The following is a 26,865-nucleotide window of genomic DNA, read 5'->3' on the forward strand; positions in this document are numbered from 1 at the left end:
TCTGAATTAAACTGCCGTGACTCAGAGCTGGCTGGTGGGATGAAGAAGGTCTGATTCCTCAGTGGTCATATAGTTTCCAGATGGTAAATATTTATCCAGGAGGATGTCTGATGTGGTTCAGACATGTCGTGGTTGCTTTGAAATAGGGTGTAATAATCCCTTCACTTTATAAAAGTCCAGGTCTGTCACAGACCACCTGTCTTGTTGTCTCACTCCACAGGTGGAAGAAATTCGAGGCTTCATTGATAAAATTTCGGAGAATGTGGAAGAAGTGAAAAGGAAGCACAGTGCCATTCTCGCTTCACCCAACCCTGATGAAAGTGAGTGAGCCGTGAGCTCCGTGTGCCCTGTGGGCACATGGCTTCACTGATGGGGTGGCTGGAGCCAGGCACAATTCCCTGTGTCTGCAGGTGGCCATGGCTGAAGGGTGAGGGAGAGCTTGGACCTGCCTGGTGACTGGTGGCTTTGAGACCTGGAGAGGTGGTGAGAGTCCAGTGAGGCTGCCAGAAGGGAATTTCTGAAAGTACGGGGCAGTGTGGAGGCTGGGAAGAGCAAGCGGCTGTTTTTGTGGTGGTTGGCTGTTGTCTTGCCCTGGCTGCCTGGGAAAGTCCGTGGATAGGGCAGAACAGACCTAGTGTCACCTACTTGGCCCAGATATGTTACAGCTTCTCTGAGCCAGAGATGGGCACTTGGGACCTTTCATCTGTGTCCATGGGACAATTTGTTGCTGGCTGGTCAAAGAGTCTATCCCTTCCAGACCTCTGTCTTCCTCAGTCTTGTCTTCCAGAGAAGAGGTTTGCTGCCAGGAGCTGGAGTTAGGGATTTGAGCACCCAAGAGATGGCAACATTTGGGTGCCTGGGGGATCTGGCAGAGTTAGAACTGCATACACGATGCTGTGGTCCCCTGTTCCCAGGTGGGAACAGTGCTCTCCCAGGGGAGCCAGAGGAGCTGGCTGTGGGGGCGGTGAGGTCAGCAGAGGCTTTCCAGCTTCAGTGTCTGCAAAGCCCTTCCTTGCTGTGGAACAGGTGGGTCTGAGGGCTGAGCTGTGTAGGGAGAGCAGGGTTGAGCACTGCAGAGTGGGGCTGGACTCTGCCCAGGAGTCACTGGAACAGCTCTGCTACCTCAAGCTCTGCCTTCAGTGTAGCAGTGAGCCCAGGTGGCTCTCCTTTGCCCACCTCCATCGTGGTGCTGGTGTCACAGGGGTGTTGGGTGCTGGAGGTTTGACCCTGCAGGATGGCTCTGGGCCACTGGCAGCCCTCATTTTGGCAAAGGTGTTGCTTCTATGGGCTGAGCCCTGCTCGTGCTCCCAGTGCTTAGAGGCTGGAAAGCTGAGACCAGGTCTCTCTCTGGTCATCTACCCTCCTTCCATCCACTTCTCATTTGCCCAGTGCAATTCCATGTCTGCTTGTGGAATTGTTCCTAGAGGTCCCAGGAGGGTGCCCCCATACCCACTGCCCTGTGTCCAGCCCTATGTCAAATCAGTAGATACTGTAATTACTTGAAAGGACTGGCCCTTCCTTAATTGTCTCAGACTCCCCTCTCCTGGCAGCTGCTCCTCAGCTAAAATTTCCTTGGCCAAGCATGGAAGTGAGGGATTTTCTCAAGGGAATTCGCATGTCTCAGGCTGTTGCTCAGTCATCCTCCAGGCTCTTGTGCTTTCACTGTAAGATGTTGCAGTGTTCCTGTTTGGGGGTGTTCAGAAAAGAGCTGTCACTGCTGTGCTCCTGGCTGCTGCAGTGGCACAGGGTCCACTTGGGGCTGCAAAGGGCACTCATGGCCTAAAAGCATAGTAGTCTATTTAAAAGTCTGAGATCTGCAGTGAGCAAGATGTGGTGACATTCCCATGACTTCCAGAAGCATCCAGGACATTGGAAGTGCTCCTGGTTTTGTTTTACAGTGTTACTTTGCCTTGTGTCTTGGTTTGAAAGACAGGCGTCTGCTAAGGAAGGCAGGAGCCCCCCTTGGAATGGCAGATGCAACCCCCCTTCCCTCCGAGTTATTATAATTTTGAAATCAAGGGGCTTTTAGGCAAAGATGTGGGAAATAGGAATAGCAGTTCTTTACTATTATGTATCTATATGTGTATAACCAGTCAAACAAACAGCAATAACTGTGGCAGGAACAGCAAACAATCCCAAACCCAGTCCCAGCCTTCTCGGCTGTCGGGCCCTTTCCCCTCGGGTGCAGTTCCGCTCGCAGCCGGCAGGGGCGCTGGCGGCTCCCGGTGAGCAGGGCAGGTGCGATGGTTCCCCCGCGGCTGCAGGGGGCGCTCCGGAGCGAGCTCGGGGAGCAGCGGCACCGGAGCCCTGGGATCCGGGAAGGGATGGGACAAAGGCTTCACAAAGCCCTGGGCAGCCGATCCCGGTGTCCGGCTGGACCCTCGGGAACAGCAGGCTGGAACGGCAGGCTGGAGCGGCAGGCTGGAACGGCAGGGATGAGCACAAATCCCGGGTGGCAGACGAGATGTATCCAAACGGGGAACCCCCCGGAGGTCTGGGCAGGCAGGGCGAGCAGGGCTACAACGCAGCGAAGGCTCGAAGCAGCAGCGGGGGCAGGGCGGCCACAGCCCGGCTCCTGGAGGGACAGGGAAGGCGGCTTTGGGATCCCGGGGCTTCTCCAGCAGAAGGAAAAGCGGCCGAAGAAAGCAGCTTCCCTCTCTGTCCGAACTCCAACTGACTACACACACTCAGTGAAACAAAAAAAGTAGCCAGCTCTTTTGTTTTTCTTAAGTACCCAGCCATTTGTTCCCCTAGCAACATGTATGGGCAAAATTCTTTTAACAGAAAAAAAACCCAAAACAAACCAGGAGAGCTCCTAAAACCCCAACACCTTGGTATTGTAGAGAATTCAGTTTGTCATACCAAGAATTTTTGGACAGGGAGACACACATTAATCTGAAAGTAGTGATTTGTAGCATTGTGGTGTGTCCAGGAGGAATGGTAGGGCTCAGCAGTGGATAGACTCAGAATCACAGAGTGCTTTGGGTTGGAAGGGACCTTCAAAGATCATCCAGTTCCACCTCCCTGTTAAATCTAGAACAGTGGACCACTTGCTCCAAGCCCTGTCAGATCTGCCCTGGAACACTTCCAGGGATGGGGCAGCCACAATTTCTCTGGGCAACCTTTGCCAGCCCCTCACCACCCACATAGTCTGACATCTCTTCTGCATGTCCAATCTGACCCCACTGCCCCTTGTCCCAGCCCTTGGATCATTTTGGTGGCCACCTCTGGACCTGCTCTGCCAGGTCATTGTCTGTGCTGGCAGCCTCATCCCCACCCTCTTGTGTTCCTGAACACATAGAGAACCTGCTCATTAATGCAAAGGCTGTTTGTAACCCAGGGCTTTGAATTTATTGAGATTAATTTGGAAACCCATAAACAAGTTCCCATGAGGCACGGGAGGGGGATGGAGCCAAAGGACATTGAAATCTAGGTTGTGAGAGGCTAGTTTTGGGATGTGCTCACTTGGGTTTGCTGTTCAACATGGCAAGGAGTGACACCTGGGATGGCCATCAGGGCAAGATATTGCTCTCTGCAAGGATTTGGGATGCTGCTGGTCCCCTCTGGAACAGCACCTTGCTTATTTCTTAGTGATCTCTAAGTACTTTAGCATCATGTGGAACCTTCACTGCAAGATAATGGGAAATGTTCCTCCAGGAAACAAGAGAAGGTCACAGACTTCTCATCCTTGTCTGGAGGCACATGTGCTGTGCAGCTTGGTTTGGTGTGGGTGTTGCTTCTCCGTCAAAGATACAAGCTTATTAAACACCACCAGCATGTCCCTCCTGGAACTGGAGAACTTTGAAGTGGGGCTTTAGACTGGGGCAGAGCTGGGCTGGTAGTGTGGGAAATGGATGTGTAGTGATTGGCATTGCTGTTGGAACACTGAGTGGAGGGAGGGATGGATGGAGAGATGTGTGGTGGCTGCTGGTGAATAGCTGCTTTCTCAGGGTCAGTAATAGAAGAGAGGGACTCCATGGGTACAGTCCCACTGGAATCTGCTTCTTAAATGGCTGTGCTTAGGCAAATGCAATCCCTTGGTGTCCTTCATTTGCAGGAGAAGGTGAGGTCCAGGTGTCTGTGTGAGACCTGGATTTACCCACCTGCCTGGCGTGCAGAAGTGCATGCCTCAAGGAAGGGCTCATCCCTCCGTTCCTGCTGATCCCTCTTCTGGCTGCACAGACTGTTCGTGGATCTGCCTTGCCACTGCTGCCTGGGCTTATTTTGGAGCCCAGTGGGTGGGCAGCTGGCTGGCTTTGCCGCTGAGCCAGTGAGGTGACAGCCCGCGGCTCCAGCAGGTTCGGATCCGGCTGCAGGGGCACCAGGAACGTCTCCCCACCCAGCTGGGCGGTGTTGTGGTGGGACTGGGGTGGGCTTGGAGAAGCTGAGGGACCTTCTTTGGTTGGGGTCATCGCTTTGCTGCTCCAGATTTGAGTCACGGCTCCTGGTAAACCCATTCCTAAAATCCTTCCCAGTGAGTGCTGTGACTGTTGTTGCTGCTGGTGCTGGAAGCAGCTACTCCTACTTGGTCCTTTGTCCAGGCCGCATCCCAGAGGAGGTGGCTTTGGGTGGCATTCCAGCTGGCAAGGAGTGAAATCACATTTGTTTTTTTCCTGGAGTGGTCAGGAAGGGCTTCTCTGCCATTCCTCTTCCGTGAGCATCGCATCCCTCCACTGGCCATGCTCCATGGCTCTCCAGAGCTGTGTTATGTAACGAAGGCTGTTTGCTCAATGAGTTGCCTCTGGGAACGTAAATCCTCAAATCCCAAGTCATGTCTCTCAGCCTGTCAGCTCAGCCCATCTCCGCAGGCTTTGGGAGACACAATAAATATTTCAGGCCTGGAAGTAGGTCCATTACAGCTGCACCAGGACAGAAGGGGAGGTTCACTTCCATGGACACTTGACCTCCAGCTTCATAATTTCAGCTGTACAGGCTCAGGGTGGTGGCGCTGGACACCAGGGTGCAGTGCCTGGGTGACTTTGTTCAGTCTCTCTTGGCTGCTGGGAGTTCCTTGGAGAGTGGCCTCTATTAGTCCTAGCAGACCATTTTCTGGTGCAGAGATGTGTCAGGTGGGCGAGGAGACAAGCTGTAGCTGCTCACTTCTGTCTGATGCTGTTGAGGTAGCACTGGCCTGTGCCAAAAAGACAATTTGGAGCTGTCTGGGTGCCAAAGGTGCTGGCTGGGCCCCTCTGAACTGGCTCCATGCTGTCCTGTAAACACAACCTCACCTCTCAGCACATCCTTTCAGTGTGTGTCCCAGCAGGAAGCCCAATGTACTCCAAGGAGCTGCTACTCTGGTGCTGCTGGAGGGGTGAGGCTGGGGCAGGTTCCTGCTGGAGCTGCCCCCCTCAGACATGGCCTTCTGCCCTCTCAGCTCCACTTCCCACTGTGCAGTGGTTTTCTGGGGCTACTTTCCCTCCGGTGCCTGGTCACATGCGGGCAGGGAGGAGACTTTCTTGAAGACCAGGAGTTGCAGTAGTGCTGTGTTGGAGGCTGCAGGCTCAGGACTGTGTGATGCTCCTTTGGGGGGAGCAGTGGAGAGAACAGGTGAAGGTTTCAGCCTGACTTTGTTCTCCTGTCTTCTCTTTGCTCCTTCACCCTCTCCCAGCTTCCCTTGGATGGGAAATCAGAGACAGCCCAGACTTCATCAGACTTTGAAGATGAAGCAAGTGTGGTCCCAGCAGAGCAAGGGATCTGGGGAGAAAGCAAAAGCAACATGTCCTCCCCTATTCATCTTCTGCTCTCATCTACATCTGTAGCCTTAATGGAGCTGGGAGCTGCCCCTGCCCAGGCAGTCTGGCCTGAAGCAGGGATACATTCACAGAGTGGCTTGGACTGGAAGGGACCTTAAAGCTCCTCTCGTTCCAACCCCCTGCTGTGGGCAGGGACACCTTTCACTAGACCAGGTTGCTCCAAGCCCCGTGCAATCTGGCCTTAAACACTTCCAGGGATGGGGCAACCACTGCTTCTCTGGGCAACCTGTGCCAGCCCCTCATGGTCTGACATTTCTTCCCCATGTCCAACCTGACTCCACCCTCAGTTCAACACCATTGTCCTGTGCTGGGACCTCAGAGGTGGAGGCAGCTCCAGGGTGTCTCAGGAGAGTGGAGCAGAGAGGGAGCATCCCCTCCCTCCCCTGCTGCCCACACTGCTGGGGATGAGCCCAGGAGACACTTGGCTTTCTGTGCTGCCAGTGCCCATCGCTGGGTCACGTCCCATTTGTCACTCCCCAGAATCCTCCAGTCCTTCTCTGCAGCGTGTTCTCCATCCATCCCTTCATCTCTCCAGCCTTCCCCCAGTTTGTGCTGGCACTGGGGATTGCCCTGACCCAAGTGCAGACTTTGCCCTTGGATTAGTTGGATGTCAGGATGTGGAGTGGCTTTGATGGACATAAAATCGTGAGTGGCCCAGGGAAGCTGGATGATTCTGGTTGCTTCTCTCAGCTCCTAGAGTGGGACTGAGGCTGCAGGACACACCAGTGCAGCCCGGTGGATGTCATGGTCCTTACCAGCAGCCTCAGTGGGGTGGAAAGGGCATGGTGTGGCAGTAGAGCCACAGCAGAGCAGATACTCATGGAGACGGGGGAACAGGTGCCATCTGCCCCTGTGGCTCTCAGCATCCTGCCTCTTTGCTTCCTGCTTCTCCCTCCTCCAGGCAGGTCCATAAGGGAATGTGTTCTTGGCCTGTCTTTTCACCCAGATCCGGTGCAGCTGTGGCTGCCTCTTATACCAAACCTGGTGAGTGGTGTAGAGACTGGAGGGGTGTTTGGTGCAGGGATGGAGGTTCCTCTGCCCACTGAGGGATCCAGGACCTCCCCGCCTGCCTCCAACACCTCACTTGGCCTGGCCATCCCTAGCATGGCCCTTATGGCAGTGCCACACTGTGCTCAGTTTACCTCAGGTGGCTTCATCCTGTCCCTTTGTCACACAGATACTTCTGTCACCCTTGCACACACTGCTCCAGCTCTATCTTGGAGGAGTTTTGTTTCTCCTGCCAGTAATCTTTGTTAAAGAGCCACTCTAGGACATACCCTCCAGTGGTCTTCTCATTTCCAGCCCAAGTCTGTTTACAATCGATTTATATACCAGTGTCAGCCCAAGAACAAATATATTTAGCTTAAAGAGCTGTTTGCCCTTCTGGCTTCATCCTGGCAAGTTGCTGCAGCAGCTCAGGTGTTTTGTGTAGGCTTTGCACAATCCCCACCTTCCCATGCCCCAGCACCTGCCCCGGCTCTGGTTTTAAAGGGATGGGGTACCCCAGGGTATAAGGTTTCCAGGACTTTTTGACCTGGCTGCTGGTCAGCATTTCTTGAGCTTTTCAGACTGGATTGCCCTTCACTTTCCCTGTGGAAGTTGGGATCTGTCTGTGTGGGATGGGCTGGGGTTTCCTGTGTTTGGGTGGTGGGTGCTGTGCTTGGCTAGCCACAGGCAATATGTGTTTAAAGGACGTGGACAGAGCGAGGGCTGGCAGGTCATGGTGGCTCCTCTTGTGTGTGAGCAAGGGACTCGTCCATATGTCAGCTTGTGGACACAGCTGTCCAGGGCGTGATCAGTCCAGTCCTCCCTGTGGTCTCTGGGAACAAGCTGGCAAAATGCCACCCTTCAGCTCTAAACCAGCCCACTTCCTCCTGGCACTGGTCCAGTGGGTGCCATGGGGTGCAGGCAGAACAGGGGTGAGCGTGTTGTGGGTATGCTCAGGCCATGAGTGCCAGGGATGCCTAGGCCGTGAGTTTAGGGATGTTCAGGCCATGGGTGTGGGAACACTCATGCTGTGGATTTAGGGATGCTCAGGCCATGGGTGTGGGGATGCTCAGGCCTTGGATGCAGGGATGCTCACGCCATGGGTGCCAGGGATGCTCAGGCCATGGAAGCAGGAGCACTCATGCTGTTCCTCATCTTCCCTTTGCCACCACTGTGTGAGGCTCCCGCAGCTGTGCCATGCCCAGCATGGTGGCACCCACTGCCGGCCCTTGGGTGCTGCCCACAGGAATAGGACACATGGACTTTGTATGCATCATACCAACGCTGCAGCGAGGGTACCTGGGACATCTCTGTCCTCTCTTCCTGTGCCCCTGTGTTTTTTTCTTTTGTTTTTTTGTTTGTATTATTCCAGGTGAGATTCCCTTTTCCCGTGCAGTTCTCCTGCATACCCCAACTCCATGATCACCAGCATCCATTGTCTGCTCCATCACCTTGAGCAGCGCTGGGTGATCCACACACACTGAGTGCAGAGTAAATATCAGTTAACTGGAGTGTGATTCATGGCAACATGAAAAAAAGAATCAAAATCAGCTGCTCTGTAATTATTTTGGGCTTAATTTAGCTGAAGGCGTTAGTGGCACTCCTGGAACGTGTTATTGCTGCTGCTGGAAATCTTTATCTCCTTTGGGCTGCACTCCCTGTTGCACCCCAGAGCCTGTTACGTGATGGGCAGTGAGGAGGTGACTGTGGAGCAGGAGCCCATCCTTGCTGCTGGAGGTGCTGCTGCTCGCATCTCAGTGCAGAAGGGACCCGTGGCTCCTTGGCTTTGTGTGACTAGCAGCACTGTCACCCAGGACAGTACCTCAGTCCCTGTTTTCCTGTGTACTGGGTGGCTTGGGATAGAGTAGGAGGAAAGGAGCCCTGGAGGTGAGGGGACATGAGGCCATCACTGTCCTGAGCCCTGCTGCCTGTGGCACCCTCATCTCTCTCCACTGGTTCCTCTTGTCTGTGTGTGAATTCGGTCTCACTCCCGTTGTGGTCCTTGAGCCCTGGCCGGGATCCACATGGATGGATGGGTGAGCCGAGCTGGCTGCACAGTGAGTCTGTTGGCCCTCTCCTGAAGCCTGAGTTTTCTGGTCCAGGAAGGTTAGAGAGAGGGAGGAAGCAGAGAAAGGAGCCAAAATGTGAGGGGATATGGCAACTGTGCCCCTCACTGTCTGGGCTGGCAGAGCTCAGCTCCAGTCCAGGGCTCTCCCAGCCATCACTGCACGCAGTGGGCTGGGGTGCTGCCTGTGGTATGTGGTGTCCTCAGGCTCTCCTTGCCTCTCCCTGCTGGATTTGGAGCAGTTCCCAGCTCCAAGGGGAGGAGAAGAGCCAGAGGCCCCTCTGTAGCAGCCAGGGACCCTGCTCTGGTGGCAGTGAGCTGGGCTGTGGCGTTGTCCCCAGCAGATGGGATGCTGGGTGGTATTGGTGGCATCAGTGGCACAACTCTTGGGTGTCACACACACTGGTCTTTGGTTGAGTTTCTCTCATCTTCTTCCAGCAGCCAGGATCTCCCCCATCCCCTCCTCACCCCTTCAGTCCTCCTCATGGCATGAACATGACTGGGATTCCTCATGCTTTTGGCTCTCAAGTTTGGCATTGTCAGTGTGGGGGGCAGGTGGTTAAGGGGGGTGTGAAAACCAGAGAGTGAAGGACAGAAATGTGGGGCTGCTCTGGCAAGTGCTGGGAGAAGGAAATGGCAGGATCAGAAGCAGCAGCCCGGTGTCTGCAAGGTGAGGAGGCCAGCCCTGCCCTGCACAGCTGTGTCACCATGGCTGGCACAGCACTGACGCCCCTTGGAGCCACATCTCCCCTGGATGGGCCATGTCACCCAGCAGTGTGGCTTCCTGGGGTGCTGCCTGTGCAGGCAGAGAGGGGCAGGGACCCCAGGGTGGGGAGGGTTGCTCTGCAGCAGACCCCATCCAGCCCCAGCAGTGTTTCCTTTGCAGCTGGAGCTCTGCCTTCTCTTGCTGAATCTCCATTGTCTTGGTGCTGACACTGGGGATAATCCCTTATCTGCAGAAATGGGTTTAGGAGAGCTGAGATGAGCAAACCCTGAATCCTTTTACTCTTTCTTGAGATTATTCTTACATGTGGAAGGCTGGTGCTTTCTAGGCATGCTGAGAGCAGGAGCAGCAGAATCTGGTCAGTAGAGCCGGGCAGCAGCACAGGCAGGAGGAGGGTGGCCAGAAGTCCTGGTGTCTCTGGGACCTCAGCATCACCCGTGGAGATCCCACTGTGGGCACACCAGGAGCTCCTGCTATGGGCACATGCCAAGAACTGACTCTACAAAGCTACAGCTAAGTCACTGAGAGGGGGAAAAAGTCAGGGATAGTGAGTGGAAAACTGTTGGGATTAGCTTGAGGAGGAATTATTGGTGAAAATCCATTTGGATCTGGGAAGGCAGTGGCTGTGTGTCACTGGGTGACTGTACTCAAATGTGGCAGGGAGGTGCGTGGCTGTGCTTCAGGTGGGAGGAGAGGGAGAAGAAGTCAAAAGTGAAGAGTTCAGGCAAGCAGTGTGAGGAAGTGGTAGCCAGAGCAGGAAATGTGAGTGCTGAAGGACCCTGGGAGCTCTCACAGTGGGGAGAAAGGAGCCCAGAGGAGCACAGGTGGATTGGGTCTGGTGGAGGGGTGGGATGTTGCTGTCTGGGTGCACGGGCACCTTTGACTGGGCTGGTGAGGTGGGCAGCCACATGCCAAGGAGGGGAGACCATGGCTGCAGCGTGGGAAACCTCATGTTGGACAGGGCTGGAGTCTGCCAGAAATGGCTCCCCTTCCCTTTGGGTCGTACAGTGTCTGGGCTGCATCAGTTGGAAATGAGGGTTCTCTGGGTTGGTGGTGGGGTCCTCTGGCGTGAAAGCTGCAGGTGCTGTGGTCAGTTTGGCTGCCCATAGTTTGCCAACATCAACTGATAAACTGGAAGAGGATTTGAGGGGTGGACAGCCAGGATACCCAGTAGGAGACTGGGCAGCCTGCTGGGAGAGCAGTTTGGATGGTGATGCAACCAGCTCCAAGACACTCCTGGAGGGAGTGAAGCCCTGACAGTCCTGAGCAGCACCAACCAGGTGAGCCCAGCTGGAGAGTGAATCTCATCAAGGTGGGAATGGGTGCCTGTCCCATCCCTGACTGATCAATGCAGAGCAGAGCTCCTCACAAATCCTGCACAGGGGTGGGTGACCAGCATCTGAGGGGGTCAGGCTGGGAATTGGCAGGAACTGGTGAAATGAGCTGTTCTGCTTTAGCCTGGGCCAAACCTGGCACTGGGCACATCTGCCCTGCCGTGCTGTCCACTGCCCTCCCCACCACTCTGCAAGGCTGACTGCACTCCTTCAGGAATGGGGCTACAGCTGCTTCGAGTTCAGGCCAAACTGGCAGTGCTTCTGGAATGTTCCTGAGTGTCTTGGGGTGACTTCATGTTGTGTATCCCCTATCGCCTCTCTATGCCCAGAAATGAATTCTTTGCCTTTCTGTGTCTTTAAAAATGGGTGCGAGAGAAAGAAAAAAAGCCAGATGAACTTTTCAAAGCAGTCTGTGTTCAAGGACATGGAGATAGCTGCTTGTGCAGCAGCAAGAGCGGAGGAAGCACCCTGCTTGCTTTTCAGCTAGCTTTCGGCTCTGTTTTCTCCAGAGAGAGACTGAGAGTCTTCTTTTTTTTCTGGGACTTCGGTTTTCCCCTCTTCTCTTCTGGAGCTGTTTGGCAACACCAAAATGTACCTGGGAGACCTTATATCTCTGGCCTGGAGGGGCTATGCCAAAAACCCAGCTCCTAAGAGGAGGAGAGAGACCATGCCCACAGAAAGGACTTTAAATCTTACCGGGTTTCTCTCCACAGTGAGAGGTTTTACTAGTTGGTATTATTATTCTTTTCCTGTGTGTTTGTTAAATAAATAGGTTTTTTCCCTATTCACTTTCCTCTGAGGAAATTTTTTTTTCCTGAACCTGGTGGGGGAGGGTTGGTTGTAACCTGCCTTCTGTCAGAGGATATCTTCCTCCAAATTTGTCTCAAACCAGCACACTGAGATACATGGGACATTTTTCCTTCTGAATAATGGCAAAACAAAGACACATGGAATAGGATGTCCAGTCCAGTGATGCTGGCCCATGGCATGGCTGTGGCACTGTGCAGTATGTTCTACCCAGTGCTAAAAACAGCGCTCAGCCAGGAGAAAAAGAGGCTCAGGAGGGTCATTCTTGCTCTCTACAACTCCCTGATAGGATGTAGCAAGGTGGGGGAAAATATATTCACAGAAAATGTGGTCAGGCAATAGAATAGGCTGTGAAGGGCAGTGGTGGAGTCGCCATCCCTGGAGGGATTTCACAGATGTGTGAATGTGACTGCTGGGGATATGGTTAGTGGTGGCAGTGCTGGGTTAACAGTTGAACTCAATAATCTTAGAGGGCTGTTCCAACCCAAATGATTACATGATAATCCGTTCCTTTTTAGAGACAGTTCACACAGTGCTGGTGTACATTTGACAAAATCACTGCAGTAATCAACTGTTGGACTGTCGTTCTAAATCTTTTCTGCGCTTGTTTTAGGAGAAAACATTCAGACAGCAAATATCTCCCATTCCCCCTGGATTTCCCCCCAAAATCCCTGTATTTCATAGCCTCACAGCACCACCCACATTCTGTATGGGGCTCCAGCCCACTCTCCTGACACACCATGCTAGCCCCCACTCTCCAGGGTCTCTGCCCTCCTCCTGCACCCGTGCTTGATCCAAGGGTGCCGCTGGCTGCGAGGCTGCCGTGGCGTGTGGGTGCAGCTCCAGCTGCACGGAGGGGTGGGAAATAACGATTCCCTGCCTTCCAGGAAGATGATTAATCACCGCGGGGGCACTGCTGCCCATTTGCTGTTACTGGAAGCCCTGCAGAGAGCTGGGTGGAAGGGCTCTCCCTCCTGAAAGTGCCTGGGAGCTGCTGATTTGAAGTGGTTGCTGCTCTGGCAGCTGCCAGACCAACCCTGCAGGCAGATCCCTGCTGCCTGCACGGAGCTGCCTGCCTGCCATCCAAGGGCTTGGAATCCCACTGGCAGAGCTGGCACACTGGTGTTCACCAGCCTGGCCACCCACGCACAAGCACATGGCCTGGACATTCTTGAATACCACTTGGACCTCCTGTTTCCTGAGCTGGGCAGTATTTGGTGTCATGAGCTACCCAGAAGCTCAGTCAGGACTTGGGATTTATTTTTATTTCCCCTTTTCAGGATCCTTTGCCGTCTCCTGGGTTGTCCCCATCCCCTCTGCCCAGCTTGAGCTGTTGGCAAAGGGACTGAGGGAGTGGGAGCATGTAGGGGTTGGCTTCATGCATGTTCCACAGCCCAGACCAGTGTCTGTCTCCTGGCCTCTTCCCTGCCCTGGATGGGAACTCTCTCTAGCTTGTCTCAGGTCCTGCTGAGGCTGAGGCTGTTTGCTCAGAGAGCTTGGGGTGAATAGCAGCCTGTGTGGGTACTTTTAAGGTCTTAAATGGCAAGGGCTGGGGACAGTGTGAGTGGGGAATGGCTCTGGATATCAGGGCCACAGTTAGAGCTTCAGTCTGCAGACAGGAGAGAGTGTGCTCCAGCTTAGGCTCTCTATGAAGTCACAGCTTCCTTATGGATACATTCACGTGCTCTTGCACGGGGTCCTCCATGTCTGCAGGGGGACATCCTGCCTCACCATGGTTTTCATCATGGGCTGCAGGGAGCTCTGCTCTGGTGCCTGGAGCACCTCCAGCCCCTCCTGCACAGGCCTCAGGGTCTTCAGGGCTTTTTCTCTCACATGGTCTCATTCCTTGCTCACAGCTGCTGTTGGACATTGTTTTGTAGCCTTTATCGGAGGCACCGTCACTGCCACTGATGGTCTCAGCTTTGGCTAGCAGTGTCTGTTTTGCACCTGTTTGGCACTGGCTATGCCCTGCAAAGGGGCAGCTCCTGGCGAGGGTCTCCTCACAGAGAACACCCCTGCAGCTCCCCCACTGCAAGTGCCAGAAGCTCCCATAGTGCTAGGTTTGGAAGTTCGTGAAATCCTGAACTTGCAGAATGGTTTGGGTTGGAAGGGACTTAAGGGTCCCCAGAGATGGGGCAGCCACAGCTTCTTTGGGCAAACTATGGCAGGGCCTCACCATCCTCACCAGGAAGAATTTCTTCCTAATATGTAATCTAAATTTCTCCTCTTTTGGAGAGCACCTCCATCCCTCCATCCATCCCTCCTGCATCTTCCCCTGTTCTGTCATACCTGCTGCTGAGTGTTTTATTGGCCAGAGTTGAAAAAAAAATCTAGAAAATTAGGAAAGGGTTGAGTCAGCATCTGATGTTTTTCTTCTTGTTTTCCACAGCTTGAATGAATAAGTTGCAATGTGAAACTCTGAGCTCTGTTTCCAAGAATAAACATCAGCCTTTGGGAACTGAAGGACTGCACAGAGGTCACTGATAGCCCAAATCTCTTTTGGCAAATGGGACTTCAGCTGGAAAGTCCTTCTCCACAGAGCTGCTCTCCATCCATCCATCCATCCATCCATCCATCCATCCATCCATCCATCCATCCATCCATCCATCCATCCATCCATCCATCCATCCATCTCTATCCATCCCCTAGTCTTTGCTGGCACCAGGGATTGTCCTGATCCAGGTCCATGACCTTGCCAGGGCTGGTGGGACCTCATGAGATTCCTGTGGACTCACTGCTCCAGACTGTCCAGGTCCCTCTGGATGCCCTCCCTTCCCTCCAGCCCATCAACAGCACCACTCAGCTCAGTACCATCCACAAACTTGCTGGGGGTTTGCTTGATTCACTGCTTGTGTTCTGATGGAGGTATGAACTAGCTCTGGTTGCAGTACGGACCCTTGGGGGACACCACTTGTTACTGGTTTCCTCTTGCACATCGAACCATTGACTCCCAACAACTGGGACATGACCATCTGACTGATTTCCTATCCGTCCATGGTCCATTCATCAAATCCTCCTCTTTGCAATTCCAGTTTCCTCAAGTCCCCCCAGCTTTCCCTATGGCAAGAGCTCCTCCCCAGTGCCAGCTCACTGCATCTGAGATTCAGCAGCCGTGCTGGAAGCTGTCTGACATCCACCAGTGTCTGTCTCATTTCTGTACTGGTTTGAATGTCCAAAGTCATGGCCAAGCTTCCAGCAGGCAGTGAGGAGCACAGGAGAGGAGCCATTCCCATCAGGAACAGAGTGCTTCCCAGTTCTCCAGGGGAGGATTTAACCTGTCAGATTAACCAGTCCCAGGACAAAACTGCTGGCTGCATGGCTGAACTGTGGCTCCTGCATCCCTGCTGTACTCAGACCCACTTCGATGGGTGCTGGCTGGAGGGAAGGGACCCACAGTTGTGTGTGGCCACTGTCACTGGGCTGCCTACCACAGCACCAACTGGCAGCCCCTGCTCCTTGGGTGGTGATTCTGTGGGTACCAGTCCTGGGTTTTGATCCTTCAGCTAGAGCAGAGCTGTGGGAAAGGGCCCTGAGGTATTTCCAAATGAGTTCAGCAGGCAGATGCAAATCATAGATACGGGGAGCAACTGGAAAGCGAAATGTCATGGAAAGGTGCTGCCATTCCAATGGGACATTGCTGCTTATGAGCTGGAGATCATTCAGAAGGAACAAAACCTCCCTCTGTTGCGTCACTTGGCTTCTTCCCTGGCAATTTGCTGCTGAATCATTGGTGCTGGGATCCCCTGCCTGTAATCTATGGGTGCTCACTGGTGTGCAGTGTAGATGCTCCACAGCTCCGTGTGCGCAGGGTGGGATGGAGCCGCGAGCCTGCACCCCAGGGCCGCCCACACCCTGGATACCCTGTTGCTTAGTTGGGGCACCCAGCCTGCTGAGGTTGTCCCAAAAGGGATATCCTGGCCTGGGGATGGATTCATGGGATGTGGTGATGCTGAATGATTTTTTTTCACACCTGAAAGCTTCTACCTGATGTGGCTGGTTCATGGATGCAATTCCTGCATCAGTGGAGTGCTGTGCTGTCCTTTCAGGGATGTGTCATGTTGTTAACACGCTCCAGTTCCTCTCCAGTTGGTGATGGTGTGCTGTGTTTGCACAGTCTCCTCTGGAGACAGTGACATGAGGACACGTGGGCTGGGGAGGTGTTACCATAAATCCTGGCTTGTGACTGAGACATGAGAGATGGATTTGGGTTGATATTCCAGACTCAGCAGCCTGAACATTAAATGTTTACAGATGCTGGCTAATAGGGACAAAGAAATTAGTCTGTCACTTCAGTAGCAATGCCTGCATCGTGTTAGTGACAGTGACGGGCCATGGCTCAGGGAGGACCTTCTCTCTCTCCACAACTCCCTGACAGGAAGGTGGAGCCAGGTTGGGGTTGGGCTCTGCTCCCAGGGAACAAGTGACAGGTCAAGAGGAAACAGCCTCAAGTTGCACCAGGGGAGATTTAGACTGGCTATAGAGGAAAATTTCATCATGGAAAGGGTTGTCCAGGCCTGGCACAGGCTGTGCAGGGCTGTGGTGGAGTCCCTGTTCCTGGATGGATTTAACAGATGTGTGGATGTGGCACTTGTGGACATAGGTTGGTAGTAGTGGCCTTGGCACTGTTGGGAGAATGGTTGGACTTCATCATCTTAGAGGGCTTTTCCAGCCTAATCAATTCTGTGATTCTATGGTTGGGGAAATGGAATGAATTATTGATGTTTTGGGCATGATGGCTACGAAGGCTCTGGCTGGGCAGCACTAGGGCCAAACGCTCTCAAAGGAGAGCGTGGCTTGTTAATGGCCCTATCACTTCCCTCATGGTGACATGTCTCCTCCTGTGTCCCCAGAGCCCTTTTCTCTGCTCCTGCCTCAGTCCCTGGGGTCTGTTGGAGAGAAATGTTCTTTGAGAGCAGGCAACAAATCTTGAGCTTGTTTTTAATGCCAACAGAGCCTGCTTAATAGGTTTAAGCATCTTATCTCTCAGCACTGTTAATGAGTTTCCAGACCCCACAGAAGTGGAGCAGAACTGTATTTTCCTAATCAAGTTATCAGTTTATTAGCAAAACTGAAAATAAAAGAGTTGCTTTGGATGCAACTTAAATAAAGTGTTGTCTGGAGAAGCACTGAGCATCATGGCGTGGATAACAGAGGACTGGGCAAGACCCAGGAGTTGTTGGGGAAAGAAGATAAAATGCAACTGGGACAGAGTCTCTCAGATGTCTGCCCTGGGGCTCTCCCACGGAAGATTTTTCTTCTTAGTCATATGAAGCTGTAAATGGTGGAAGCATTTATTGAGTCACTCCATAAATGTGCCCTACTGGTAGAAGAGCTCACCAAGAGTTAATGATGATTAATTAGCTTTGAGGTAAATAATAATCAAGTGGTGTAGGATCCAACAGGTCAGGGCTTGACTTCTGATCTGTAAATACTGATGTGTGTGCAGCTGAATACCATCTTGTGCAGATTTTCTTTATTACCAGCTTCCTGTGAACCACTTCCCTGTGGACTTTTAATAAGGGGAGTGATCCATCATCGTTCTGGTAACTGCCAGGGGTGGTCAAGGCTGGAAGTGGCACTTAGGTAGCAGCACTTTAGATATTGGAGAGAAATTCTTCCCTGTGAGGGTGGTGATGCCCTGGCACAGGTTGCTCAGAGCAGCTGTGGTTGCCCCATCCCTGGAAGTGTCCAAGGTCAGGTTGGATGGGGCTTAGAGCAACTTGGGATAGTGGTAAGGTGTCCCCATGGCAGGGGGTGGAACAAGATGAGCTTTTATGGTCACTTCCAATCCAGACCACTCTAGGTCCATGATTCTGTTAATCTGTAAAATGCCCTCGATGCTGTTTTAGTCTGTTTTGATGACACCATCTCCAAGTCAGCTGTTGAGTGTGCGTGTGCATGTGTGCAAGGACGTTTGTGCTATTTCCCATAACCCAGAGGTTTCCTTTTTGGTTTCCTGTAGCTGTCATCTCCATGGTCCCAGTCTGAACCTGCTGAAAGCCTTTTTCTCTCGAGTTTGGTCAAAAGTGGTGGGTATCATAGAATCATATCACAGAGTGCCTTGGGTTGGGAGGGACCTTAAAGCTTATCTCGTTCTACCCCCTGCCATGGGCAGGGACACCTTCCACTATCCCAGACTGGTCCAAGCCCCATCTGACCTGGTGCCACAGTTGAAACTTCTTCCTGTGCCCTTCAAACCACAGCCATGAAGGGAACAGCTTTTGGGGGAAGTTTTGATAGAAAATAACCAAATCCTGACATGCCCACATACCAGAGTGAGTCTGTGTCAGTTCCAGCCTTCCTCTAGTGCCATGACATGAAACCATCCCTCGTTCCATGCCTGTGGGTGATGGTTTGAATGCTGTTTGACTTTTTATTGCAATGTGAAAAGTTTTTGAGTTGCACTAATATTTCAAAACTTGCAATAATCGGTTGGCTATTACAGCTAGGCAGGTTGTGTCAAAGGGTTTCCAGTTCACTGTTTCCAGTACAAACAATTATTGGTCTTCAATCTCTTAAATTAAGGGTTGCCTTAAAACACTGATCATACAAAGGCTCACGAGACAGAGGACCTTAGGTAAAGAGCCCCTGGGTTCAAGAATGAGCTGACCCTGAGGAGTCTCTGAGGCCCTGAGGGCAGTTGAGGCAGCATAGGTGCATTAGCATTTATCTAGAGCAAAAAAGCAGAGATGAGAAGACAGTGCAGTTTGTATCTGTGGTTACTTCATTTAGTCAGTGGATAGAAACTCACACATTTCTCCTAAAAAGTTTCTGGGTTGAAAGCAGAGCAGGGGCAGACTGGCTGGAAGGGTTTTTCTGTGCTCCCTTTGCCTTTGGCTTGTTGAACGAGCTGTGGTGCTGCCTGCTCTTCTCAGCTGCAGGGAGCTGCTGTTCTCAGACTGGCAGGTCTTCTCTTTGAAGCTTTTCGTTGAAGAAACAGGGCTGGAGTTCCAAAGATCTCTGATGGCCAAAGCCACCAGTGAGAACCCGCAGTTGGTGTGACCTCTGCCAGCCCTCTCCTTTCTTGTCCTTTTTAGCATAGTGAGAAGGTTTTGAGGAGAGGTGGCAATGTCAAGACTTGAAAGGCTCCTCTTTCCATGGGAGGAACAGCAGAGCCAGTTGGATGCTACATCTGCTCTCTGAAGGCAGCAAAGCCCCATCCTTGTGTGGTGGAGAACATTGTCCCCATTGTACCTCCACTTGGAAGGAGCACAAAGTCTCTGTGTCACTTCTTGTCACCCCACCTACTGTTTTGTGATGAAAGGCAATTTGAACCTCAGGCTGATACCTTGTTTTTTAGGACTAGGTCTGTCCTGAGCACAGAGTCACCTGTAAAAGCATCCTCCTGTGGTGATGGTGGAAGGTGGCTCCGCAGAGCATTGTGCAATGATGTGGAGTAACTTTTTTTTTCAATGAGGGCTTAAAACTTTTGAATCATGATGATAAAACCAGCATGTTCATGCCTTTGTCACCACTTCCTGATCAGGTTGGGTGTGTGAAAGAGGAGGTGGGATTTTTCTGTACAGGTGTGGGCTTTTAGGAGGATGCAGCTGAGTGACTCATGTGTGTTCAATCCAAGTCAAAAAGTAGGACACGTTTATGCAAGGCATGTTAACATCTCTTAAAAATGCCTCAGCTATAAGAAGTGCCTTATTCTTGGCATCCATCTGGGTTCTTGCAGAGACAGTGCTTAGAGTGGGTAATGGCACCATGTGTGGATTATATATCTCACCATGACCAAAAGGAATCTGGAGCTCCCAATCTGGAAGATAATTCTGTGCTCTTGAGACTACTGCAAGGGCTTTTAATAGTTTCTGGTGCTACAGGAAAGCAGCCTGGTGGGAAAGCAAGTTGGAGAATGTAGGCAGAACATCACCCACCTTATTTTCTTCTGAATTTTAAGAAGATCCTGCTTAGTTCCTGCTGTTCCACTTCTACAGTAGTGGAGGCACATCAAACGGAGCTGCTCTCAAGATTTAGCTGGGGAAGGATGTGTAATTTTTGCTCTTAATTGAAAAGATAATGAAGTGACATTTAGACCCTCAATCTTGTTCTTTTTTGTTTGCCCTGTTGTTCAGTTTTACATGAAAAAAGTGCTGATTAAAGGACTTGTCAATGTTTTCCATTGTAGCTCCATTTCCAGGGTGTACCAGGTCTGAGCAGGGTGCTGGACACAGCACTGAGGCCCTGGAGATCTCCTGCTCTCTCGCTGGAGAAGCTCTGAGCTGCTTTTTCCAGCAGCCCAAAATGAAGAAACTAGCCATTAACTTTGCCTGGTGAAGGGCTTCCTCTTGGTCCAGCATCTGAGCCCACCACTGGTGGATAGGTGGTCATTGGTACGGATGGAGCAGCCGGGAATGACATCCCATCAGCTGTGAGCAGCAGAAGCAATGGGAAAAAATCCATGTTTTTATGATTGAAATAATTTGTCATGTGAAAAGTCCAAACTCTTGTGATGTAAATGGGTTTTTGTGAGCCCCTGGTGGGGTCTTCTTGCAGTCATCTGCTCTGGCACCTCAGCTGTGGGGAATGTTACTGCTGCCTTGTGCTATCACTTGCAGGAGGACCATAATCCCATGATCCCCCAGGGTTGGTGTTCCTATTTCCTATTTTAAATACAGTAAGAAACCAACTTTAGTTACCTGAAGGCACCAGGTTCTGAGCTGTCCAAGTTTGTCTAAAGCATGATCTGGACTTTTTGGCAGCAATTGTGGCTTGGTGGGACCTGGGACTTGGAAAACTCTCCTTCCTTATGTGTGCCTGGGGCTCATAATTAATGTTGCTGGATGAATGTAAATTGAAAATACCTTCCTGCTTTGCATATAGGCAAAATTGTACCCAGCAGGGCTGAAGCAGGACAGCCCTGTGCTGGCTGCCCTCTCTGCCCTGAGCTGTTCTTCTAGGCTCAGTTCCTGGTGGTGAGATGTGCTCTTTGACTTTCCTCCAAAGGGAAATGTGGAGGAATCAAAGGGCTGGAGCCCCTCTGCTCTGGAGACAGGCTGAGAGAGCTGGGGGTGTTCAGCCTGGAAAAGAGAAGGCTCTGGGGAGAACCTGGAGCCCCTTCCAGCCTAAAGGGAGCTTATAAAAAAGACAGAGAATGACATTTTACATGCAGATAGTGACATAACAAGGGAGAACAGTTTTAATCTAAAAGAGGGGGAGATTTAGATTAGATTAAGAAGAAACTCTTCCCTGTGAGGGAGGTGAGACCCTGGCACAGGTTGCCCAGAGGAGCTGTGGCTGCCCCATCCCTGGAAGTGTCCAAGGCTGGGTTGGAACAAGGCTTGGAGCAACCTGGGATAGTGGAAGGTGTCCCTGGCCATGGCAGGGGGTGGAACAAGATGAACTTTAAGATCCCTTCAAACCCAGACCCATCCATGATACTGTGATTCTCTGAAGTACTATGCAGGCTCCTGGTGCTCTGCTGAGCTACTCCTGCTCTGGCACAGGCTCAACCTGTGCCTGTCCAAGCTGGGATGTGCAGATCTTGCTGCTTCTGGAGGTGGTGGAAGGGGGTTGGTGGGTCAGGTTTCCCTGGGTGGGATGGTTCCATGTCCTCCTCCAGGGCAGCTCTGTGGAGTTTCCCAACTCCCCAGCTTAGGGCAGGCTGGAAGCAAATCCACCCTTCACTCAAGCAGCCTGTGTGGCCAGCATGGGGCAGTGGGCTCCAGGACATGGGTAGTGATGCTCCTCTTTGCATTGTCTGTGGGGCTTCACCTCCTGCATCCCCCTTGCCTCCCCCTTCCTCTGGCCGCCTGTGCCAGAGCTCTGCCCTTGGCAGAGACCAAAATAGCTCCCACAGAGCTATTGAAATGTCAGGATGGAGAGGGCAGAGCTGGGCCACAGTGCTGACAAGCTGCTGTTGTGTGCACAGTTGGGGCCAGTGCCCTGTGCTGTGGCATGGAGATGTGGCCCCTTGTTAAGTGTCATCAGAGCAAGCCCCAGGGAAGCAGTGGATAAAATCTGCTGCAGAGCTGTCACCCTTGCTTGCCAGCCATCTCATGCTGACCAGCCTCTCTCACTTGGGTCAATCTGGGGCAAGCACTGGTGCTGGGGAAGGGTCTTAGTCTTTATCTCTCTGTGTTGTCAGGGTGTTTGGGAGCTTCATCTGTCACATGGCATCTTCCACAGCGTGAGGGCAGAAGGTCCCACCTCACCTTGGCAGGAGGGAGATACTGAAACAACTAGGAAGAGCTTTGGAACATTTTATTCAATCCTTGCAGGTTCCTGATATGTAATAATTAATGGTAAGAGGAAATGGACTTGTCCCTAGGGGGATGCTGGTTGGGCCAGAGGGGAGCAGCTTTGTGGCCAGTATGTCTGTGTGCAATCCTGCTGAAAAGGCAGCACCAGCCTAAACTGTTACTGCTTGGTGTGGTGTCTTCAGTGTGAAAGGCTGGGATTTTCTTCACAAAAACTTGATGGAAATTCACCTCTTCAGAGCCGTCTGGCCACAGCAGCAGCACTGCTCCAGTGTTGGGTTTTGCATCCTTGTTGAATATGATGCTGCTGTTTATTCCTGGTTGTTCCTTAGTCCTTACAGTGTGTCTGGGGGAGGAGACTAAGAGCATCCTATATTGCAGGACATGGACAGACAGGCAGTGCAGAGAGAAAGGCAACTGGTTGGTGCCATCAGACATGGGTGGGGGATGGCTGGGCTTCCCAACCAGATGGTGCCAGTGGTGCAGGACCACAGTGCTACCTGGCACTCCTGTGCCTTGAGCTGGGTGTGTGTCCCGGTTCTCCCTACCACTGGACTTGGTACATTGAGTTTGACAAAGGAGGGGGTCCAGGGGATCAAGGTTTTGATGGAAGGACATGATGGAGACTGACCAGCTCTTCAGTTTCCAGCATTTTGTCCCTGTAAGGTAAGAGCAGATTGTAACAATCATGTCTGTGGGATCTCCGTCTGTAAGGCATTTTCTCTTGTTATTGACCAATTTTTACTGTAAATGCCATATCCTTGCTTTACTGGGTCGCCTCCCAGCTGCTTCAGCCAGTGTCCAGATGAGGAATTTCCCTTTGTGTGTTTCCAGCAAAGGTGCAGGCTGTGCCCCTTACCCACCTTACTCCAGCCCTGTATGGGAGTGCTGCATGTCCCATTTGCTGCATGGGACAGGTCACAGGACCATGTGACCTCCTGTGACACCCCAAAACACAGCATAGCAGTGTCTTTTGTCTGGTCTGATGCATCACAGGGCCCTGCAGCTCCTTATTTTTACAGAAGCAGATTGGTTGAAGTGGGAAGTGACCTTTGGAAATCACCTGGTCAGCTGGGTCAAGACAGGTCACCTGGAGCAGGTTTCCCAGGGCCATGTCCAGATGGTATATGAATATCCCCAAGTGTGGAGACTCCACAGTGTCTCTGTGTGAGCTGTGGTCAGTCACCATCATAGCAAAACCTCTTTCCTTACACAACCACAGGCTGGTTGGTGTTGGCACAGACCTCTCTGCTCCAACCCTGGAGGCTGTGGGAGGTCAAAAGCAGGAAAGACTGAAATCCTGCCATGCCAAAGGGCTCAGATGATGAATCCTTCATGAAAGGGATGAGGCCTCACTCAGTGGAGATGCCTGACAACCCAAGTGCAGATTTGTTGCCTACTTTGGTCCAGAGAATGTGAGCTTTGGGTCAGAGGGAGCTGCTTGAGAACACAGACCTTCACTATCAAGCGGACAGTGTCCTGTGATGGTTAGTGTATGGTTCTCAGAAGTTCAGAGACTGTTGTTAGTTCCTGAGGTGGAAACCAGAACCTGTCACTCCTGACCATTGCACACTGGTGTGGTATGTGAGACAGTCCCTGTCCCAGTGCCAGGCTGGGAGTCCTGTGGCATCCCTGAGCCTGAAATGGGAATCCTGAGCTTCCCTCAACCCAGAAGGAAGAGATTCGATAAGCACAGACTGCAAGAAGCCAGCAAGCCAAGCATTAGTGATCACCAACTTCTCGAAAATTGGATTAACCAGATTTCTGGTGGCATTAGGTGGTGTTGAGGCTGCTGTGTGTATGGGCAGGACCCATGTGCAGCAATCAGGCAGAATCTCTGGACCTCCCTTGGGTGAAATCCTGCTTTCCAGCCGCTGTTGCACTTGATTTTCTCATGGTATGTCCTTGTCTGGGCAGTGTGGAACTCGGGGTCAGTGTTGTGTTAGGGGCTGCAGTCACAGACCCCAACTGCCTGCACTGCCTGTCCTCAGCATGGTGCTGATTTGAGCTTGGGGAGACTCAGTCTGCCCAACTCCTGCTCAGATTTGCTCTCTCCCAAGGAAAAAAATGCCTTTGTTCCTGTTGTGGTTTTAGGAGTTCTCTTCCTTGGCAGACACCTGTCTTTCAAACCAAGACAGATCCCCACACATACCTTCCTGCCATTGGCTGCAGCCTTCCTTGGAACCTCCTCCCAGCATATGAGCAGATACAAGGTTCTGGAATTGTATTTGACTGTTGAGATTATTGTTATCCCCAGGAACCAGCTGAGATTTCTCCTTCTCCAGTATTTCTGTAATTGACTTTAGCCTGGATTTGTCATTAATCAGGTGTGCCTTTCCATCAGATATGTAAAGCCAAAGCTCTCTTGTGCCACCCCTGCAAGCTGGTGGGTGGGTTTTCCTCCAGTCTGTAAACTTAATGAAAACACTGAATGGAACTTGCCCCAGGATTGACCCCCACAATGGGAGTCATACATTATTTTGTTCCTATCCCACCCTGAGTCTTTAATCATCTGGTCCCTGTGTCCAGCTTGGTGGCATGGGTGAGATATACCCACATGTCCCTGGATACTATATCCTGCTGTAAAACAGAGACACTCTCCTTTGTGCTTGTCCTTCCCTGCACATCTTGCTTTGAGGGACTGCAAATGTGGGAAAGGATAACTTTGAAGAAGGTAGTTATTGGGGGAAGAGCCTCTCTCTCGGGGGACAGTGAGGAGGACCAGGATACACTATGAGTGTGGTGTACAGAATACCCTGGGTACGGCCACACACAGATGGAAGATACCTCAGTGCAAGATTTCCCCAAGGATTCCCCCCAGAGAATATAAATCCTGCTCTCTGAAAGGTAGAAATACCACCCTGCAGAGTGAAGGACATCCCTTTCTACAAACAGGAGAGGAGGAGGACGAGGGGCTGCTGTGATTGCGTTGGGGTTGCTGATGTCTGTGGGATAGAATCATGGATTCATTATGGTTGGAAAAGACTTCCATTAAGTTGTACCGTTCCCCCAGCGCTGCCAAGGCCACCACTAGCCCACGTCCCCAAGTGCCACATCCACACATCTGTTAAACCTATCCAGGGATAGCGGCTCCATCACTGCCCTGGGCAGCTGTGCAAGGGCTTGACAGCCCTTTTATTAACAAATTTTCCCCCATACCCAACCTAAACCTCCCCTGGCGCAGCTTCAGGCCATTTACTCTTGTACTATCCCTTGTTCCCTGGGAGCTGAGCCTGACCCTCACCCGCCTCCACCCTCCTGTCAGGGAGTTGTAGAAAGCAAGAAGGTCCCCCCTGAGCCTCCTTTTCTTCAGGCTGAGCCCCCCTCAGCTCCTCAGCTGTTCCTGGTGCTCTAGATTCTTCCCCAGCTCTTTAATGTCTTTCTTTCATGAGGGGCCTGAAACTGAACCCAGGATCGGAGAGAATGGGGAAGACAAATCCTGGCAGAGGAAGGAATCTGGAGAATAAAGTGGCAGAGGAGAGTGAATTCCAGAGTGTGAAGACAGAGCAGGCTGGGGAAGCCATAATTAAGGGAGACAGACAGCAAGAGGAGTCCAACATAACAGAAGGGAGAAGGGCTTGGGAGGAGGCTGCAGGGATGTGGGGTCGGGAGGTAATGGGAGAGTAGGTGCCAAGGGGGAAGCACAGGGACCACCAGGAGACAGTACACAAAAATACTGCCTGTGCAGGAGTTGGGCAGGGTGAGTGAGTCCTTGGCCATTGTTCTGTGCAATGCCAGACCTGCATCCATCCTGTTTCCCCCCTCTTCCTATCCAGCACAAGCATATCCTTGCATTCTTTTGCAGGAATTTGTAGTGTCTCTGTTATTTTCTGTTCATTCCAGTTGTGTGATTTCATCTTTATTGTTAAAGACATGTTTAGGTTTTCTCCCCCGCTCCCTCCCTCCGTCAGAGGTCACCTGCCCTGCAGAGAGAGCACAGAGCAACGACACTGTGGAAAAACTGGGGTGGTGAACCTGCAAGAAAGCAAGATTCAGTGGTCTGCTTGCTTTTGGGATTCCCTGTGCCCTCCTCCATTGGAGGGGAGATTTCCCCTCCAGTGAATTAATGAGCACTGTGGAAAAGGCAGCTGATGACACGGCAGTGACGCTGGCAGCTGACGCTTGCGCTAGGGAGGAGTGGGAGGCTGGAGCGAGTGTGCCGAGGAGCACGTCGGCACTGCTGGCCATGGCCATGGCTACTGATGCGTGTGGCTTGTGTGGTTCATGGCTGCCACACAGCTCCCACAGCACACAGCTCCCACAGCACACAGCTCCTATAGAACACAGCTCCTGTGGCACACAGCTCCTGTGGCACACAGCTCCTATGCCACACAGCTCCCACGGCACACAGCTCCCACAGCACACAGCTCCCACGGCACACAGCTCCCATGGCACACAGCTCCTATGGCACAGAGCTCCCATGGCACCCAGCTCCCACAGCACAGCTCCTATGGCACACAGCTCCTATGGCACACAGCTCCCATGGCACACAGCTCCCACAGCACACAGCTCCTATGGCACACAGCTCCCACAGCACACAGCTCCCACGGCACACAGCTCCCATGGCACACAGCTCCCACAGCACACACCTCCCACAGCACACAGCTCCCACGGCACACAGCTCCCATGGCACACAGCTCCTACAGCACACAGCTCCCACAGCACACACCTCCCACAGCACACAGCTCCCACGGCACACAGCTCCCATGGCACACAGCTCCCACAGCACACAGCTCCTATGGCACACAGCTCCCACAGCACACAGCTCCCACAGCACACAGCTCCTATGGCACACAGCTCCCATGGCACACAGCTCCCACAGCACACAGCTCCTATGGCACACAGCTCCCATGGCACACAGCTCCCACAGCACACAGCTCCTATGGCACACAGCTCCCACAGCACACAGCTCCCACAGCACACAGCTCCTATGGCACACAGCTCCCATGGCACACAGCTCCCACAGCACACAGCTCCTATGGCACACAGCTCC

The 26,865-nt window shown here is 52.4% G+C and overlaps 1 protein-coding gene across 4 annotated transcripts in view; it reads left to right on the plus strand.

Moving 5' to 3' along the window:
- STX1A (syntaxin 1A) overlaps positions 1 to 26,865 on the plus strand; it is a 74,932-nt gene that overhangs the window by 15,684 nt on the left and 32,383 nt on the right. For all 4 annotated transcript variants that reach the window (XM_069033113.1, XM_069033110.1, XM_069033112.1 and 1 more), the window contains exon 3: positions 221 to 320. In XM_069033113.1, coding sequence (XP_068889214.1) covers positions 221 to 320 — 100 coding nt within the window. The remainder of the gene's footprint in view (positions 1 to 220; positions 321 to 26,865) is intronic.

The sequence above is a fragment of the Aphelocoma coerulescens genome, chromosome 19 (genome assembly GCF_041296385.1).
Source record: "Aphelocoma coerulescens isolate FSJ_1873_10779 chromosome 19, UR_Acoe_1.0, whole genome shotgun sequence".
Lineage (NCBI taxonomy): Eukaryota > Metazoa > Chordata > Aves > Passeriformes > Corvidae > Aphelocoma > Aphelocoma coerulescens.